Raw genomic sequence first — 20,857 nt, forward strand, 5'->3', positions numbered from 1 at the left:
AAAGGGAAATTTCATTAATAATTAGACGGCTACAGAGGATTTAAGTAGATGCATCGAGTATTCACTAGTGATCACGTTAAGGTTTGCAAGACTTGGCCGGTCTATTGTACATCGGTATTTCTAGTAATTTACTATCTATCACTCTATTTCTTGTCTGCCTCAAAGTGTTGCTATGGCAATTTCATCAGGAGTTGTCAAAATGGATAGCTAATTACTTGTTGGTAGGTTGGAACCCTGCTTCCTCAACTTATTTGCAAGCTTGTTTTCCTGTCGGAATTTTTGTCGGACCGCTGAATTCTCCAGTTTTCTCAATAGCGACCTGTATGCATTAATGACGGAATGATAAGTAGAACTACTTTGTTGAATTATAGAGTCAGTTTCCACTTCGAGGGGTTAGTTCTTGTAGCTGTTGCAGACCTTGGTGGAGGACTTGTAATTCTGCCGTAGTGTGATTAGACACGTGAATTTGTTTGCAGCATCCTAAAATCCAAATCTCCAATGAAGTCTCTAACGACTCCACCAATGCTCCCAATACTCCTTTTATGAGAAGGAGACATCATTTAATTTGTAGTAATCAAGGTGAGGGTGGGAACCAAGTGATTTTTATCTCCTTTTTGTTGTTAATGCTGCAAGTTGAGGAGGTAGTATATTTAAATTTCGTAGCTCTCATGATTATTTGATGTTAGCAAGACTGTTACTAAAGACATTTTGATTACAGTTTAGTCAAATGTGTCATAGGAAAAAGGGGTAGAATTTAGCTCACCAAAGGAAATTGTTGTCAGGAAGAGGGGATGGTGAGATCGCGTGGGATTTGCATTCAACGGATATGAGTATTGATAATACTATGTATGTTAGGCCCCAATTCTAGTCAGATTTTTTACGGCACTAGACAATCCAAGAGAACCTGGGTAATGGTTTCATCCATGGATTTGCAAACTTGACAAAGGATATTAGTGTTGATTCTTATATGTTGGAGGTAAGAATTAGTAGGGAGTCATTTACACATTGATATTTCTAGTAATTTACTATATACTACTCCTTCCTTGTTTGTCTCAAGTAGTACTATGGCAATTTCAGGATGAGTTATATAAACGGATAGTTAATTACTTGTTGATAGCGTGAAATCCTGCTTTACTAAAACATCTGCAAGCTTGTTTTTCTGCCGGAAGTTATGCCGAACCGCTAAATTCTCCAGCTTTCTCGATAGCGACCTGTATGCATTGATGATAGAATGATGAATAGAACGACTTTGTTGAAAGAGTTGAATTATCTCAATAGAGTCAGTTTTCACTTTGAGGGGGTAGTTTCTTGTAGCGTACCTTGGTGGGACATTGTAGATTATACCGTGAATTTGTTTGGAGGATCCTTGCTGGAGGACTTGTAATTTTGTCTTAGTGGCATGATTATACACTTGAATTTGTTTGTATTATCCTAGGGCTAATACTCAAAATACCCCCCGACGTTTGACCAAAATTCCAACTACACACCTAACCTTTGCGTTAGTCCTATTACCCCCCTGGACAAAATTTTTCGCATTAAAATGCCCCTTTTTCGATTGACTTATGTGTGTTTGTCCACACACGCACGGCCCACGTGCCACATCTTTAATTTCCCCCCATTTTTTATTAATTTCCCCCTTCCTCCATCCATCTACTCTTCAAAAAAAAAAAAAAAAACTCTCTCAATTTTCCATACTCCATTTTTAGTATAGGATCCGAAAACCCATACCCAATTCTCCTTCATCTTCATCATCATCTTCATCAACATCATCATTATCGTCATCATCATCATCATCTTCTTCATTATCACACCAACTTCCTCAATTCCAAAAAAACCCAAATGTTCCTAACACCAAGTAGAACAAAGTTCATCCATTAATTTGATCAAACAATCAAGAATTTAAAGAAACCCACTTGTGTTCTTCATAGCTTTCTCCAAAATTCTAGCAATGGAGTTTAATTTTCTCCCCAAATCAACTCAAAGAATTAGTACTTAAACAACTCCAACCAAGCAACAAGTAGCAACTCCAAACAAACAACTTCCAATCAGATTTTCTTTAACAAGATTAGATTCTCGTTTTTTTTTTCAATTTTTTTTTGTTTTTTGAATTTGATTTGGGAAAACAGTGATTATAAGAATAATCACTATCCTAGCTCTAAATTTATAATGGGTATTATTTTGACAAAAAAAAAAAAAAGATTAAATTTATAAGTAAGGGAATTTAAATTTATCTATGTGGCATCTATTTTATGTGTCAGCAAACACGTCGGATAAAGTGATTTTTAAAGGCTATAACGCGCCATCGAACGGTCACGCTCTTGTCCACATCCCAGCAAAAAGCGGGCATTTTAATCCATGGGGGTAATAGAACCAACGCAAAGGTTAGGTGTGTAGTTGGGATTTTGGTCAAACGTTGGGGGGTATTTTGAGTTTTATCTCTATTATCCTAGGATCCAATCTCCAATGAAGTCCCTAACGACTCCACCAATGCTCCTAATATTCGAAGGAGCCATCATTTAATTTATAGTAATCAGGTGAGGGTCGAGATCAAGTGATTTTTATCTCTTTTTTTGTTGTTAATGCTGCCAGTTGAGGAGGGAGTATATTTAAATTTCATAGCTCTCATGATTATTTTATGTTAGCAAGATTGTTAGTAAAGACATTTTGATTACAGTTTAGCTAAATGTGTTATAGGGCAAAGAGGTAGAATTTAGCCCACAAAAGGAAATTGCGAGGAAAGGGGGACAACCAAATTCAATTAAAGGTGTATTCCACACTAATGTGTGAGTTTACGAGCTTAAAGGCAGAATCTTTAATCAAGTTATCATTATCCCGTAAGGACCAAGAGAAAGAGAGAATGGTTCAGTCTCAACTGTTACCAGTTCAAAGATTGCCAACCTTTAAGTTTGATTGTTTCTAGTTTAAAGGATCATGGATTATAGATCGTAGAGGGGGAGATATTCGGGATTCAACTGTCGTTCTAAATGTCCAAAGCTGTGTCCGACCCTGGAGATTGTGCAACTTCTTGTGAGCATAGATTACCACCTTTCACGATATTTTGCCAGATAAACAAGCTAGAAGAGAGAGAAATTTTCTTGCCTTATTTATTTATAAGATTTTTCGCCCATAATGAATCGTAGTTGGTTAAAGTTTCCAAGCTAAGCTGACAAGAGAAAGGTTTTTATCTCGAGATCTACAAAGACCAAGACCTCATTTGCGTTTGGATAAAGTAACGGTATCCCAATTTATTATAGTGAAGTTTCCTTTTTAAGTAGCAGATCCCCATACGAAGTCCCTTTGACAATTGCGGCCTTTGCAAAATCTTTATTGGATATTGCATTGTATGGACAGGTATGACATTTAAAGTGGACTTGATAAGAGTTAATCGCCCAATAGGGTTAAAAAAGTTTATTTTCTAGTTTAAGATTTTATTTCTCATATTGTCAAGTATGCATTAAAGGTCGAAGGTTTTCAATTTTTTTTTTTTTTTTTTTTTTTTTTTTTTTTTTAAGGATGGGAAAGCCTAGATGTTTACCAAAACTATCAGTGAGGATAATGTTGAGAAGATGGTATACTTATCTTCGGATTGTCATATAGCATGAGTCGGAGAATATAGCTTTTGATTTTGTAGGATTTATCTTCTGACCAAATAATTGGCAAATTAGATAAGATATGGTGGATTAGCTTGTTGTATTAAAACAATTGAACACAAAATTATTAAATTATGTGTTTTTTCATTATTTGAGTGTGAACAAATTATTATTTTTAAGATTAAATAATATACAATTTAAATAAACTATTAAGAAATATTGTACTACTGTAATAAAATATTAGAATAAAATTATATGGTATTATAAATCGTGTTCATGGTTAAATCACAGTCTAAAAACTAGCAACATTTGTTAACGATGATAGTGATTGACTATCATTTGTTGTAAGGTGGTGGCATGATTGTATGGTTTAAGTTGGTGATAAATGGTTGCAATGATCGTCAAATGTTATGGATGTAAAATAGTGTTTAGCTAGGTGATGGTTGTGTGGTAGAAGTGATTAGTCATCAGACATTTATTTTTTGATTTCTAATAGACTAAGTAAATATAAACGTCTAATCTTCGGTATCACAAGATGATACGATTAACTTAAATAGTGAATGGTTTAATGACACAAATGCTCTTTGTCACGTCCCAAAATACCCGCTAAAAGATGATATAAAATAATCGCAAAGATATGTGATAAAACATATCCATCTCTTGAGATGGGATGTATTTTTTATACCTTGTTCCATATATCATAATTTTAATCATTCTAAAGCACTAAAAAAAAAAAAGTGGATATCCGATAACGTTAATAATGACAAAAATGCTCTTTGTCACGTCCCAAATAGTCGCCAAACACCAAATCCATAATCGAATTTATGAAAACCAAAAAAAAAAAGTGCAAAGTCCAATACTAAGATAAAAATGAATCTCTAGCCAAATCATCCCACGCTAAAACCAACCAATGCTAAGATAAAAAGAATCTCTAGCCCACATCCTACGCAACATACGAAGTTACATGAGTTTGAATGTCGGGCATGTAAACCCAAAATAAAACAAGTAACTAGAAATAAACTAGATAAAGCTGAAACGGTTGCCTCCACGAACAATGCGGTGGTTCACCTCAGCAACAGAATCCACTCACGAAATCTTCAACCACCAGCCTCGTTCTCAACGACAAGATCCGCATGGACATGCAAAAGGAGTGAGTTATACATAAATATAACCCAGTAAGATCCTCCACCCGCCACTTTAAATACCCCTGGAACAAGTGTTAGAAAATAAAATACAAACACACAACAAACACAAAATATTATGCACATGAATATATCATTATATAATAGCAACCAAGGCCCAACCACTATTTATCAAGTATATTATATATCTCAACACAATTTACACTAAGGACCTGTCATAAACGGCAGTTACAGAATTAGTCAACACCATGAATCCACAGTAACATACACAATGTGCCAAATATATCAGGAAGCATACACAATGCCAAGGGAAGCATACGCAATGCCACAAGATTATCAAGAAGCATACGCAATGCTAAGGGAAGCATACACAATGCCCCAATATCATGACTCATAGCTGTATCACATCACAAAACAATTTATAAAGAGAGTTTTAGATTATTTGAAAATAAAGTATGTGTGGCTGACCTTAAAGACCACCGATTCTCCCAAGCACACACTTGCCCCAACACATGGACTAGGCAGACAAAACATATTTTTAAAACGGGTTTTGAAAAGCAAGTATCCAAAGCTTAAAGTCTCACTTACCTCAAATTCACAATTCAAGCACACTTCCCAATAATTCAAAACTACGTTCTCGAGTCTCCGGATTGCCTCAAACTATACAAAAACGGATTTAGAATGGTCAAAACCCTTAGGGTAAACCACTTCTATATTTTTAGAGGCTTAAACGGTTAAAGTCAAATTTTAAAGGACGAAAACGCCCTCTGATCAATGTGTTCAAAACCCAACAAGACATATGTTTTCGAGAAGACCTTAACGAGAGGATTCCAACGATATATAGAAATTTAAAATCCGATAATATTTGTCCTTTCAAATCAATGATTTGATTGAAGAACCCTAGAGCTAAGCTTTATCAATTCCTCAAAATATCCCCATATTTTCACCATAAAAATTCACCCATAATTATGTAATAAACTTAAATAAAATATTAGAGTCATTACCTTGATGATTTGGGATGAAAAGTCTTATTTTTATACCCTCTTTTCCCTTCTTTTTCTCCCTTTCTTTTCTTTTCTTCTATAGTTTTTTTCCCTTCTCTGTTGCTCGTCCTTTTCTTTTTTGTTCCTTTCAGATAGGTGTCACGTCTGATGGCTTAGACCATCAGACTTTTAAAGCCCCTATTTTTTTTTTCCTTTTCCTTTTTTGGTTTGGTCCACTAAATTTCTTCTTTTCAATTTTCTTTTTCTCGAACTAGAAAGGATGATAAAAGGCCTTTGTAAAACTTATTTTTTTTAGGTTTTATAAGTTGTTACGACCCTACATAAGCTATTGGTGATGGATTTGGAGATCAAGAGGAAGAAGAAGAAATTATTTTTTAGCAAATGGCCGTTAGATCGAGTGGGGAGTTTGACTTTGTCTAGTGCCCAAACACTCAGAGAGAAATGGCTTATGAGGCAAAGGCTTATAAGCCAATTCAAACGGGCTCTAAATTTCTTCTTTTCAATTTTCTTTTTAATGCTAATTTTGAATTTCTTTTCTTTTTTAATTCCTTTTACCTAAAATTACCAAATAAATCCTTATTTAAAAATTGAGTTATTACACTCTTAATAATATAGAGCGAGAGTGACTTGGTGTTTGAAGAAAAAGAAAAATGAAGTGTATCATAGTTTAATAATTATTCTCATCTTATCAAAAATTAAATTTTACCTCTAATTTAAAGTTTATAGCGCACATTGTCGTCACATATGATACAAATAGTGTTTTATCAAAATAATCTGTGGCTCATGAAGAACATAGTTGTTTCAGTATTTAAAAACAAAGTAAGTTGAAAGCATTAGAAAAGTTTAGAAAATAGAAATCTAAAACAGATTCTCCTAAAATTAGGTTTTATTCTCCAAACGTCTTAATATACTATACTTATTCACCTCCATGTGTTTGCATTCTAAATAGTGCACTGACATGCTATGGGTGTAGACAAAAAACCAATGTTTCTACCTCAAAGTGGAATTTCGTACATGCCATGACTTGACACAAGAGATAGGCTTAGACCATTTGAAGCTATTTTTAATTGTACTAGTATTATTTCTTTCTTCATGACCAGCAGCAACATGACCCTTCTTGAATCTTTTCCAATCCATTAGCACATTCTTTAAATCAGCCACCTTAGCTTCTATGCTCCGGCAACAATTGGCGTGAACAGTCACAACTAACTTAACATGTTTATTATTACTACAGAAACCACCGAAATGAAGGGTGTCCAAGAATTTGATTCTAAGACCGAGTTCTTTAGTCACGTCTTCACGTATCAATTTGGCCAACACGTCTTGCTCTTTCATGCCCTTCGAATTTCTTCTCATCACGTACCATATTTCAAACAGTGAGATGGTTTTTGCGTTGGACCTCACATGGTAGAAGCCTGTGTTGATCGAATTTGAGTTGGAGAAAGGGTGTCCATTGAACAAATCAGTACTCATTTGTAAATCCAATTTGTTAGTCTTGTTTAGCATCAAAAATGGATTTCTGAGCCACATTACATCAGTGTCCTGCCAAATTGCAAAATCAGCTATACTTATTTGAGCATTAGGGAAAAATAAATGGGCCCTATGTAAGTCATCTATAAAAGGGCTTTAAGGGGTAAAGGAGGATCAGCCCAATAAACCATGTGGGTCGAAAAGGCGAGAGGTTTATTTGACTAAATTGTAACAAGAGTACTCTTTGAATGATTTAACTAAACAAAATTAAATTGCAAATGTACAATTATTACATTACTTTACTTACTATATATTTCTACTATATAGAAGAGTGAGTTTTACTCACTCGTCTTGATGTCACGTCCCCTCCCCAGAAATAAAAATTTTGGCCCCCCACCCCCATAAACACCCCCATAAATTAAAAAAAAGAAAATTCCCCCCCCCCCAAATATTAAATAGGCCCACAAAAATAAAAAATAAAAAATTTTGGGTCCCCCTAAAAAAGTGAAACCCATCACATCCAAACGCACGGGAAAAAAAATTAGACCCCATATTAACAAAATCAAGCAATATTAAAAAAAAAAAATGAATAATAAAAAATTTTGGCCCCCCACCCCCATAAACACCCCCATAAATTAAAAAAAAAAAAAATTTGGGTCCCCGCAAAAAGTGAAACCCATCACATCCAAACTCACTTTAAAAAAAAGTAAACCCCATATTAACAAAATCAAGCAATATTAAAAAAAAAAATGAATCCCGATTAAAAAAAATAAACAATGTTAAAATGAGTTAAACGAAAAATATTTACTAAAAAAAAAAAAAAAAATGAATGCCGTATTAAAAAAAAATAAACAATGTTAAAAAAAAAAAAATGTGGGCCTCATATTAAACACCATGCGTATCAATAGCAAACACTAATATAATAAAGTTTTAAATACGGAGGTCAAACTACAATTTATATTAATCGTTTTGAACATAGTATCCCATATTGACAAAATCAAGCAATATATATATATATAAAAAAAGAGTTAATCTCATATTAAAAAAATAAACAATGTCAAAAAAAAAAGTTGTTTTATTCTTAGAAATCTAATATAATAAAGTTTTAGATACGGAGCACAATAAAATGAGTTAAACGAAAAATATTTACTAAAAAAAAAAATGAATCCCGTATTAAAAAAAATAAACAATGTTAAAAAAAAAAATTGTAGGCCTCATATTAAACACCATGCGTATCAAATAAACACTAATATAATAAAGTTTTAAATACGGACACAAACTACAATGTTATATTAATCGTGCTTTGAACATAGTATCCCATATTGACAAAATCAAGCAATATATATATATATAAAAAAAGAGTTAATCTCATATTAAAAAAATAAACAATGTCAAAAAAAAGTTCGACTTTGTATTCTTAAGAAACACTAATATAATAAAGTTTTAGATACGAGCATCAATAAAATGAGTTAAACGAAAAATATTTACTAAAAATTTAAAAATAAAAGTTCTTCATGCATATTAAACACCAACCAAAGTATAAAAAAAAAAAAAAAAAAAGGTGGAACCCACCACATCCAAACTCTTCGGAAAAAAATGTGGGCCCTATATATATTAAACAACAACTAATATTAAAAAAAAAATGAATCCATATTGAAAAAACAAACAATGTTAAAAAAAGTGCTTAGAAAATCAAACAATTAAATCAATAATGATGGATTCATTTAGTATCAACCCATTAGTGGGAGCACATGAAATTATTATACGGCTTAACATACTTAAAATACTTATATATTAAAATAAGATAGAATTTAATTACTTTTTCATTTTTCCTTACTCTAATAAATGTGAAAAGAGATTAATGTCATAAAAGAAAAAAATAATATTAAATAGAGATCAAATAATTAATAAGGTAAATTAGTGAAATTCTAATTCTAATTGACGTTTCCTTAAAAAACATGTAAAAAACAACATGACAAGTAAAATGAGTTAAACAAAAAATATTTACTAAAAAATAAAAAATAGAAATTCTTCATTTAAATAGAAAATCAAATTTCTACTTCGTTTCATCTTAAACATATAAAATTAATATAATAATTTGAATTAGAATTATCCAAATCAAATTTTAATAAAAAAAATTATATGTATTACTTTACTATTACTACCGTATAGAAGAGCCAAAGAGGCAACATCGCCATCCGTATTCGGTCCTATTTTTTTACTTAAGAGTAAAAAAAATCCTTTATATTACCAACTCTTCTAAAAAGTAGATAGAAATGCTTTATTATATTTATTATGTTTACTAAAATAAATATACTTAAAATATATATATTTAAAAAATAACATACAATTTAATTACTTTTTTTTATTTTTATTCTTACTCTAATAAATGTGAAAAGAGATTAATATCAAATAAAGATCAAATAATGAATAAGATAAATTAGTCAAATTATAATTCTAATTCGCCTTAAAAAAACCATGCAAAGACAACATGACAAGTAAAATGAGTTAAACCGAGAATATTTACAAAAATTAAAAAATAGCATTTCTTCGTTTAAATAAAAAATTAATTTCTATTTTGTTTCGTTTCAAACATGTAAAATTAATTTAATAATTTGAATTAGAATTATCCAAATCAAAATTTGATAAAAAATAATAAGTATTTTACACTTTTTAATTAATCGAATTAAAATTGAAAGTATCAAAAACGATGCTTAAATATTAAATTATTTTATCTCAAAGAGAAGAAAATAGTTTTCTTTTAAACAAATCTTCTCTTTTAAAAAGTATTAATAAATTTTCGTAGCAAAACGAATAAAATAAAGTTTTAGATACGAAGACAAACTACACATATTATATTAATCGTATTTTGAACATAATGTATGTGTGTATATATATATATATATATATATATATCTAACTACAACTACATAATACACTATAATCCGAAATGTTGGGTCAAGGTGCGCAAAGACTTTGTATTAAATATCTAGTACTACATAGAAAGATGAGTTTAGACGTAGGATCGTCGACCGAGGACATTATTGTAATTCACTGCAAAAATTAATGGCATTTTATAGCCTATTAGCTAATGTACTTGCTTGTCCCAATTCACACATCATTGCTGACATTTATAGCGTTTGAAGACACAGCTACCATGTGGCTATACTAAAACAAACATTGTTTGCTAATAGTCCGACGCTCATGCCCTATTTCTATACATTTCTAAATCAAAACTAAAGCGAACCATTAAAATTGGTGATTATATATTGATTTTAAATTCTCTTTTTGCTTCAGTTTATTTTATTGGCTCAATAAAGCCCAATTCTTGAATATTGATTAAAAAGTAATTGACATTTGTACTTCTTAATGAAATTCCAGAGTTAACAGAATTAATCAATTAGGAGGAAATATATGCAAATAAAAATTAAATATGTTCTACGTGCGAATAAAACAAATAAACTTTTGCATCGAAGAAAAATAAGACGGTAAGAACTTAGTGTACCAAATATTTATATTAGTACCAGGATTAAGTAATATAATAAAACAAAACTATATAATAATTGAAATATGATTTTAGTAAAAGAAGTATTGTTACACACATCAAGCATCAATTAATCTTACATAAATAATCAGTACAAAAGAAGTCGCAACGGTGTTGTACGTTATAACGAACAACGGTGTCATGCGAGTATTAAAAGAACTCATTTAAACGTCACATAAAGCTACAAACACCCCAAATTTCTACTCACTATCTCTAAATCTAAATTTCCCCTATTACGTTCTTCATTATCTTTTTTTCCTTTTTTCCTTTTTGGTTTTTAAATGTTGAACAACAAAAATAGATTTTTTTAAGTTGACCAATTTTCACTTTTAAACATTCATATTTGATAATCAAATGAAGTATTAAGGAAAAAAGCAATTCGAATGATTGCATGATATTTAGTTATTCTGAGAGAATTTGTTTTTGTGCATACAATATCATGATTATTTATAATTTGACAACATTTTATGCTCATTAGATCACCCACTTGGTCTGTGTAGATAAACGAATTTTGATTCTTTCTTATCAAAGGAAAAAGATAAAAGGGGAAAAATCGAAAGAAATAAAAAAAATAGAAGGAAGATCTTAGCAAACTAATACTGTGCTTTTGGAATGATGAATATGGCTAAATCAGAGCTTACTGATTTATCAGTCACAACAAGACTTTGTTCAACAACTAAGCTTGAATATGTCAGAAATCTAAATCGCCGGTCATCAAAATATTAAAGTAAGGCAACGAAGATACCAAAAAATATGTCATACTTAATTCAACTAATTGGTTCATTCTTTATAAAATGACTGAGCAAGCATAACACTTTCAAATTGAGAGTGTATTCTATATATATATATATATAATCAATTTATCCGATGCAATTGTTTTATATATCAATAAACAGGTTACAACATTTGTTTAGTTATAAAAAAAAAAAAAAAAAAACTGAAACTTGGCGTCTTAAATATAGCCTAACATTTGTGTCGGATAATAAGAAATTCTTATTAAAGCTAATTGAGAAGTTTAAAATTATTTTTAACTTTTATTCAACGATATAAGGTAACTTGTTACAACATTTTTTTAAAAAAATTGAACAAATAAGAAAATAAACCAAATGAATTGAAAGAAAGGTGTAGCAAAAAAAAAAAAAAAAAAAAAAACACGTTAATAATTGAAAAAAAAAAAAAGCAATTGTTCGGCCCGTGGTAACACAGGACATATGGTAAAATCAAGAATCTTGGACTTATTTCACGGGAGTCTGATTTGACTACCAAAGTTGGTAGCATTTAGCAAATGAAAAAGTTTATCTCTCAGCCGTAGGTTCAAGAAAATCTTATCTCTGAGCCGTGAAAGGTCAACATCAGGAAGGGTAAGTACATTCCTTAAGTTCCTTACACGTGTCCTACCAAACAAAACCGACAAAAATGTAAAAATGCGCAATCACAACCATCACAAGACAAGACGTAAGTTAATTAGTTCATCTAAAACGAAAGTCTTAACTAAGGCTGTCTGGGCGGATTGGGCTGAAATTGGCCCAATTAAAATGAGTTGAAATAATAAATGGGTTAAATTAATACTGGCCTAAAAATTACTTGGACTGAAATGAATTGGGCTAAAAATGGGTTAGATCATGAGCAGCCCAACTTGACCCAATTTTTTTGAAGGGTCGATTTTTTAGGAAAAAAATTCGTGAAAAATATTTTTCCTTCAAGGATTTTTTGTGGAAAATACTTCCGTGACAAATATTTTCGATAAAAACATTTTTCGTGAAAAATATTTTCCTTCATATCAAACACACCACAAACTTATAAGATACAGAATACAAAAAAAGTGAATACATAAAAAAAATAAAGTAAACATCAAGCTATAAACCCAAATTTAAGTAAATTTTAAAAATGAACTAGAATTAAACTAATATTGGACTAAATTGAAGATCACTTTAAAACGGGCTATGTTGGGTTGGGCTAAAATCAGCTTAATACAAAATTATCTTGAGTCCAAAAAAACAAAAATTTTACATATCTTTACTAATTACAATCATCATCTTTTAGTATTAAGATTTGACACTCTAGTCTTAAGATGTTTCCAAGTTAAAAAACCGCACACTCGGTATGACATATCTTTATTAATTACAATCTTAAACATTTGTTTAAATATAAGATTAAAAATAAATAAAAAAGGCAATCGAATGCGCTTATCCCGAATATTAAGATGTTGGACCATCTATCAGATCGCACACTAAATGATTTAAGAGGCATTTTATTTTTTTCAACATCTGAATATGCATATTTTATTTATATTTAAACAATTAAACTTAATAAATATACAATTCACTAAAATAGTAATCAAATATAATAACATTGAAATATTAGTAGCAAAGTTTTGTACCCACACTCTTCAAGTTAAACAGCCAAGGTGATTATGAAATTTGTCGTAATCCATATAGTATATGTTATACGTACACACTTTAACAAGAACCAAGTACAAACAATTTTCATAAGGCAATTACAAACTAATTGAAAGAATAAGTACTGTCAGTAGAAGAAAACACCAATCATACGGTCAAGGAGACAGGCTATTGAATTGAAACATTTATTTGAGTCGAAACATTTATTTGAGTCGAAAAACCTAAGGCTAAAGATCCCAAACAACACAGCTAATAAAACAAAAATTTAGCTGCTCTGTGAAAATACCCTCATTAGGATCCAGTAGCTCCCTCAAAAAACCTCGTTAGCTTCCTCTCAACAGACGTTTGATTTTCTTTCCAACCTTAAGTTAATACCGATTTGTTTGTTAATCTAAAAAAATTAGAGTCGACATGAGAGAGATTTATAGAAAGATAAAATAACATCGGTCCAAACAAGTTAATCAATTCATCCAGACCCACAAATTTTCAAACCCTTCATCTATTTTACCCTCTATCAAAGAACTCATTAACCAGAAGAAGTATAAATTTGACAAAATAATAGGCATAGAATTGTAGAATTTTGCAACTTTTCAGTTAAAAGGTAGAAGAAATCACTGCCAGGGAGAAGAATGGCTTGTTGGGTTGATAGTTGAAGCAAAGAGAGGGGCGTAAAATTTTTCTTCTGAAAATAAAAAACGAGTCTTTACCGAAAAAGGAGGCGTGTTTTGACGTCTGAAGGAGATTCAGACTTTGTCCCAGGTCTGACCGAATAAGACATATTCAGATTAATTAAGAGGATTTTAAAATTAAAAAACAAATGCACTTAACGGGCTTGAATCTGATTCCCCCCATTAAGTGCAAACAAATAGAGCCTTATAATGACATACCAGCCAAGCTTCACTTCTAATGAAACCTTTCTTCGAGGTACATGCATCAATCCACTCGTTGAATTTTTGAACAAATAATTCTTAATTTTTATAAGGTGTACTTTTTATTTTAAAACGTATATATGATGCATAATTTATACACATTTTATTTGGAAACAACTATCGTTGTCCAAACTTAGCTAAATGATTGTCAGTTAACCTTCATGACAATTTTTAGACCACTAAACGCTAATGCAAACCTTAAATAAGAAATACAAAATTTTGGAGATAAACCAAATAACGTCGAATTATTTTTGTGTTACATTGTCATCAAAAGTTTGTCATTTTACAATTCAAGAGACTTAGTTTGATAAAAAATTATAAAGCAAAATTAACGCTGACTAGTTCATGATTTGAAAAATACTAGTAATTCGTTCTATCTAAATTTATGTGCCTTATTTTTCTTTTTATGTTTTAAAAAAATATAAATGGAGAAACAAAAATGAAAGAAAAAAAAAAGGAGCGAAATTGAAGAAAGTATATTTTCGTACCAACATATCCAATGAAATCCAATAAAGTGAGGTTTGGAGAGAGTAGATAAACACAAGAATTCCTTACCCTTCCGTCCCAAAAAAATTATCCCTTTTTACAAAATTCTTTAAAATGTGTGATCCAAAATAAACCTTACATCTATAAAATTAAATTATTTTTAAACAAGAATTCAAACCAAAGATATATAAAGCCAATAAAAAACATAGTCATAAAATTATCTGAAAAAAAGAAGCCTGTAACTATCCAATTTACAAATTAATACGATAATGAAAATATAAAAAAACAATAGATAGGATCATAAATAGAAGGATAAAAAGCTACAAGATCTATACCACAAAGTGTAAGTACGTACCGTGAATATGAAATTATAACCAAGTTTAAGCACATCCATCAAAAACTTTGTCCTTGTCCACATCATCTTTATAAACTCGTGCGACATGTACATCTTCTCTCCGGCGAAATCCACGTCACCGGTGACCAACCGGTAACAATTTAGTCGCCGGAACTTGCAGCGCTCGTACGCCGTCTGATCAACGGTGACAACTAATAAATGGTCCAGTAATGGTCTTGTACTTTCTCCTTCCCAAAAACTCTCTAGAAAAAGATCAAACATTGATGGATACTCGCCGTTATGGGACTCCACGTAAGCTTTGTTTATTACAGTGATTATAACTGTTTTTTCTTCCGTTGAAGCATTTTTTAAAGCTTCTTCAAGCTCATTTTTCACCATTCCCTACATGTACCAAAAAATAAAAATTAAGAACTTTCTAATTTAATAAACGAAATTATGGAAAAGAAATGATAGGGTACTTACAGTTACAGGTGAAGAGTTTGTTGGATTAATTTGTAAAGAAAAGAAAGTTTTAGGGCAGAAAGGAGATAAAGTAGAAATATAGATAAATCCAGCAGCTCCCATAAGAAGAGAAAAAACTGCAAGAGTAGATACAGAGTTCTTGGTGTATATATCCATTTTCATTTCTTTGGGAATATTGTTGGTTTAGTGGATTTTGAATCTTTCCCAAAAGTCCAATTTTTTTGGGGTTTTGCCTTTTTGATGTTGATGCAGGAGATTTGGGGGTGTGGTAGGTGAGGAAGTTTTTTCTTCTGTTTTGTGTTGTTTTATCTTTCGGACTTAGGAAGGTCATGCAATGGAAATGAAGTGAGAAAGATAAAAGGAACTAAGAGCCTGTTTGGAAAGCCGCCGAGGTAATTATAATTGGGTATAATTATATAGTTTGGCCTATTTATTTAATTAAGTAATTATACAGTTAGGTGGAAATTGAGTGTAATTGAGAGGGTATAATCTTCAATTCTCAAGGAGTGATTGATTATTGGATGTGATTACATCTTGTAATTATGGAGTTACTTTTTAGTTTGTTTCTTTTTTATTTATTTTAATTTCTTTTGATTTTAAAAATTAAATTCGATTATTTTAATTTTTTTAAAATGTATTTTTTTATTATTTATTTTTTATTTCTTTCTTCTCATTCTCAACCTTTACTTTTTGTGTTTCCATGTTAGCATAACCGTGTTATTATTCTAATTTTTGAAATTATACCTCTTAGTATTAGAAAGAATGAGTCATTAACAAACTTTGCATATAACGAGTGACGTTATTAAAGTAGAATTTCGTTGTGAATTATATTATCGACTTATATTTTTCCTTTCTTTTGAATTATTTACTTAAGTTACGTTGAAACTTTTTTATGTAAAGTTGGAATTTGATATAAGACTATTATGTTAAACTTTTTCTTTCGGATTTTGGATTTTAAATTTAGGTTATATTTTTAATTTTAAATTATTTGCTTTCACATTACATGTTGTTTATTTTTCACTTACATTTGATAGATTTTTTGTGTCAAATATTTGAATAATGTGATGACATTATATTTATAAATATTATTTTTTCAAACATCAAACATCCAATCAAATATTTGAATAATGTGATGACATTATATTTATAAATATTATTTTTTCGTCAAACATCCAATCCGTGACGTTCACAATGTGATATTATATTTATAATTATTATTTTTCGTCAAAAAAAAAAGTCTTCTTTTAAGTTTTATAATTAATTAAAATTAAATATTATTAATTTGAAAAATATATATCAAATATTGTTTACAATATTAGTTACAAATATATGATTATTAATTAATACATTTTCAAGAAACAATGTGTTATTAAATAACTAATTTAATATCATTTATAAAGGTAAATATTTTTTAAATATTAATTTTAAATTTTTTATAATTAAATTTTATTTTTAAATTAAACTAACTATGTAATTACAGTTGTGCAACCAAACAACACGCTTGTAATTACACTCTAATTATATTATGATAAGCAAACAAATCGTTAGTGTAATTACTAGACTGTGTAATTATTACCCCAATAATTACATCAATTCCAATTATCAGGTGGCTTTCCAAACAGGCCCTAAGTAAGGAGAAGTAAATATGGGAAAATTGTTTGTCATGGATTCTTGTGTAAGGCATTTTCAACGTGACCATTTCTTCATTTCTGGTCAAATCCTTTGATGGTCCTAAAGAAACCCAAACAAGCTTAAATGGAGTATATTGTCAGTGACAACTTATTTAGGATTGAGATGTAATTATCGTGGTAGAAGTCCCCTTCTTTAAAGTCAAGTCGGACGTGTTTTTTGGGACGGATGAAATGATATGCAACTGTAAATTATGTATACTACTCCCTGTGTTCATTTTTATTTATCCATTTTTGATTTTGCACGCTTTTAAGATTTAATAAATGAAGTATATATTTTACTATAATATTTATATTAATTGGTGTGTGAGTCATCTTTTAAGATTTAATAAAATAAGAAAAAAAGTTTATATTTTAAAGTGAACTATAATATTTATATTAATGAATAAATAAAAGTGAATGTATTAAAATTTCACAATATAAATTTAACTTCGCCTAACTTGAGAGTAATTTAAAAATGAGTAATTATATGAACACCCTTCGTTAAAAAATTGTAATGCCTAAAATATAGAAGTTTATACTAGTAATGAACAACCTTGACATAAAACGAAAGCTAGCTTTACTAGCGCCTAAGTAAAAATAAAAATTAATTTTTAATATAATGGATAAAGATATCTCAAGAGTTGGGGGTGTTTGATTGGAGCGGAAAATATTAAAATATATATTATAAAATCATTTAAAATTAGAGAGTTTTCTTGATAAACTTTAGAATTTAAATTAAATATTCACAATAATATAGTAAATGATTTCCGTCTATAAGTGAGGGAAGCTATTTTTCGCCTTTTGAAAGAAAATAATGCCCCTGTAAAATATTGTTTCATGCCCAAATGAAAAGACGTCACACAAAAATAAACGCGTACATGGGTATAAAAATATCTCACCTTGAACAGTGACTTGGGTGTTTGATTGGTATACTAACACAAAAGAGCGGTGAATAATTCATCTTTTACTCTCTTTTTTTTTAAAAATAAAAATATATATTAAAAATAATAAATTATTCTCTCCTTCCCAATAATAATTCAAAAAAGACATATATCTTTTATAATAGTAAATTTTTTAGAGAGTTTTTCTTGATAAACTTTAAGATTTGATTTAAATTAAATATTCACAAGAATATAGTAAATGATTTCCGTCTATTAAAATGTGAGGGAATTTGGGAAAATTTCCTTCTTGAAAGTTGTAGATCTTTGAAGCTATATTTATGGAGGAAACGACTTGTCCATTGAAAGAAAATAATGCCCCTGTAAAATATTAGATTTCAAAATGCCCAAATAAATCTGAGATTTAAGTGAAAACTTTTTATGGGCTAAAATAGCAATTGATAAAACAAGGCTTTTTCACTCAAAAGAAAAGACGTCTTTCACACAAAAATAATATATATATATATATATATATATATATATATATATATATATATATATATATATATATATATATATATATATATATATATATATATCCTTGTAATCTAAACAAGAAATCATCACTCCTTAAGGTTTTCAAGAAAACCCATCTCAAGGTTCAAGATTCAAGATTTTGGAAATCACTAAATTCAAGTGACTTGACTATCACTTTATTCTTCCCCATCCCTCATAATCCATAAATTATGATTCTCTACTAAACTATCGGTTTCTAACATGCTCATGATAACCCTAGGTCCATGTCCATGATTATGTTATGTATGAATTATTATAATTCCATCAAGTTCTTAATATTTCTTTATGATTATTGAAAATCCGTCCGTAATCCATGAAAACCCATATCTTGTATTCCATGGGTTCTTGCATGCATGTTTTTAAATAAAAATGTTTATTTCATGAATATCCTACATGTCTACAAGTTTTCATGCAATTGTATTATATAACTATCATCATGAACTCAAGATACATACATCAAATACAAATTATTTCATGAAACCATGTTCTTTATTTCGTGAAATCATGATTAAAGACAAAAATTCAAAAATCATGGGCTTCTTAATTATATCATGTTCATTTTTTGGGAAAAATTAGCTTAAAAACAAGGATCGCTCAACCCGTTACCACAAAAATTTATTCTCTTCTTCCCATTTTATGTGGCACCTTTATCATGTTTTACTTATGTTATATATATATGATTCAAAAAATCATGTTATTCCATGTGTTTTTTGATTGTAATTTTTTCATATATCTTTTAAATATTTTGAATTTACTCATTCAATAATCGTTGTCTTTCTTTATTTAGTATTTTTAAAGGTAGTTTTCAAATATTACGTATTTCCTTTTATTTCAAAAAGACAAGTGTCATGTTAGACTTCCGTAAGGATCACATGATATTAAATTCAAGTACTTATGTCTTAATATGTTTTATAAAAGCTATTATGCACTTCACGTTATATTTCCGACTCATGATGATTCGGCAGCCATGTGGTTCGCTCGGTCACAAATTACCGAACCGTGTTACGCCTGTGCCATCGGGGCGTGACATCATAAATTCATGGTCAAAATTAAACTGTTTTGACTCAAAATTCGAACCGCGTCATATAAATTGGGACAGACAGAGTAATAATTAATTTTGGGTCGGGTAGGGTTGAACCTTTTAAAGTAATTTTTAATTTATTAGATTTTTTTTTTTTTAAAAAGGGTAAAATATGAGTTATTCACCATAAAGTGGTTTAATGACTTTTGTGTTTTGTGTTAGTATTATACTCAAAATTAAGTGACTTTTGTGTTAGAAATGATAGTTATGTGACTTTTGTGAAGAAAAAAAATGATAATTAAGTGACTTTTGTATTAGAAACGATAGTTAAGTGATTTTTATAAAAAAAAAAAAAAAAAAAATAATAGTTAAGTGATCATAAATTCATCCAAAAAACAAACCTTGAATCTTGATATTACATAGATTTTACATCAGCACTGATTCCAACTTGTCGAACGTTCATTTGTCAGTTTGCTTATTTGCAGTTGAATGGCAGCATGTTTTTTATTTTTATTTTTTATTTAATAAATAATTGCATTGATAATATTTCCTTGATTCCTTTATTTAGCGTTTGGATCTCAATTAATTTTGAGCGGCTACTAAGGCTACTTCTAAACCTTATGGTAAGACTAAGAGCATTAATTTTGAAGACTTATTAGAGGTCCTTGGCTTGGATTGAGTTCGTGGAGTTATTCAACTCCTAAACTTATATACAATATTACTAGTTCTTTAAGTATAAAATAAGTGATTGATGACATGTCATTTGGTTTGAGCTTGTATATAAATAATATAATTGCTTCAATAAAGGCATGTTTTAAATAGTCTACACATACCAATAAAATTGAGGTGGAGTGATAATCACTCTTAATTTTTTGTCATGAGTTTTAGATTTAAGCTTGCTGGACACAGAGTGATAATATGAAAGGATTGTACTCTACCTTCCACGAAAATCAGAGTATTGTACTTTGCAATCCAAATGAAAATCACACCAATTGAATAGTCTTTTAGAATTTCCAAGAATTATGTTCTCTTGATCAAATTAAATTTTTTCTGAGTTTTTAGAAGTCACGACAGTTGGAAATGTGAAAACATTTTCGTATTACATGCCCTACTCTCACCCTTCCCAACTAGTGTCACATACCATAACCCAAAATGATTTAGGAGCGACTTATAAATGTTCCTTCTTTAGGTAAGACTTAAGAGTAAACAATTTTAGGTCCTGAAGATTTCCATTTCAAGAATATTTTCGACTATGGAGACCAAAACAACGAAAGAAATACAGATCATTGCATAAAATACAGCATATTCTGTCTACACCAACGAATACCACA

At 29.9% G+C, this 20,857-nt stretch overlaps 1 protein-coding gene across 1 annotated transcript; it reads right to left on the reverse strand.

Annotated features, from left to right (window-relative positions):
* Nucleotides 1-6,580: 6,580 nt before the first annotated feature.
* LOC132064163 (uncharacterized protein At1g28695-like) lies at nt 6,581-15,543 on the reverse strand. Its single transcript, XM_059457062.1, has 3 exons — nt 15,382-15,543; nt 14,920-15,300; nt 6,581-7,278 (listed from the first exon to the last, which is right to left on the reverse strand). The coding sequence occupies exons 1-3, from the start codon at nt 15,541-15,543 to the stop codon at nt 6,727-6,729; spliced, it is 1,095 nt and encodes a 364-aa protein (XP_059313045.1). The 3' UTR covers nt 6,581-6,726.
* Between the last annotated feature and the right edge of the window lie 5,314 nt (nt 15,544-20,857).

Source organism: Lycium ferocissimum, chromosome 7 (genome assembly GCF_029784015.1).
Source record: "Lycium ferocissimum isolate CSIRO_LF1 chromosome 7, AGI_CSIRO_Lferr_CH_V1, whole genome shotgun sequence".
NCBI lineage: Eukaryota > Viridiplantae > Streptophyta > Magnoliopsida > Solanales > Solanaceae > Lycium > Lycium ferocissimum.

Coding starts and splice junctions, on each gene's coding strand:
- LOC132064163 (XM_059457062.1), bottom strand. CDS start 15,543: ATGAAAATGGATATATACACCAAGAACTCTGTATCTACTCTTGCAGTT. Junction 15,301..15,381: donor CAAACTCTTCACCTGTAACT/GTAAGTACCCTA, acceptor TGGTACATGTAG/GGAATGGTGAAAAATGAGCT. Junction 7,279..14,919: donor GTTATAATTTCATATTCACG/GTACGTACTTAC, acceptor GCAATTTGGCAG/GACACTGATGTAATGTGGCT.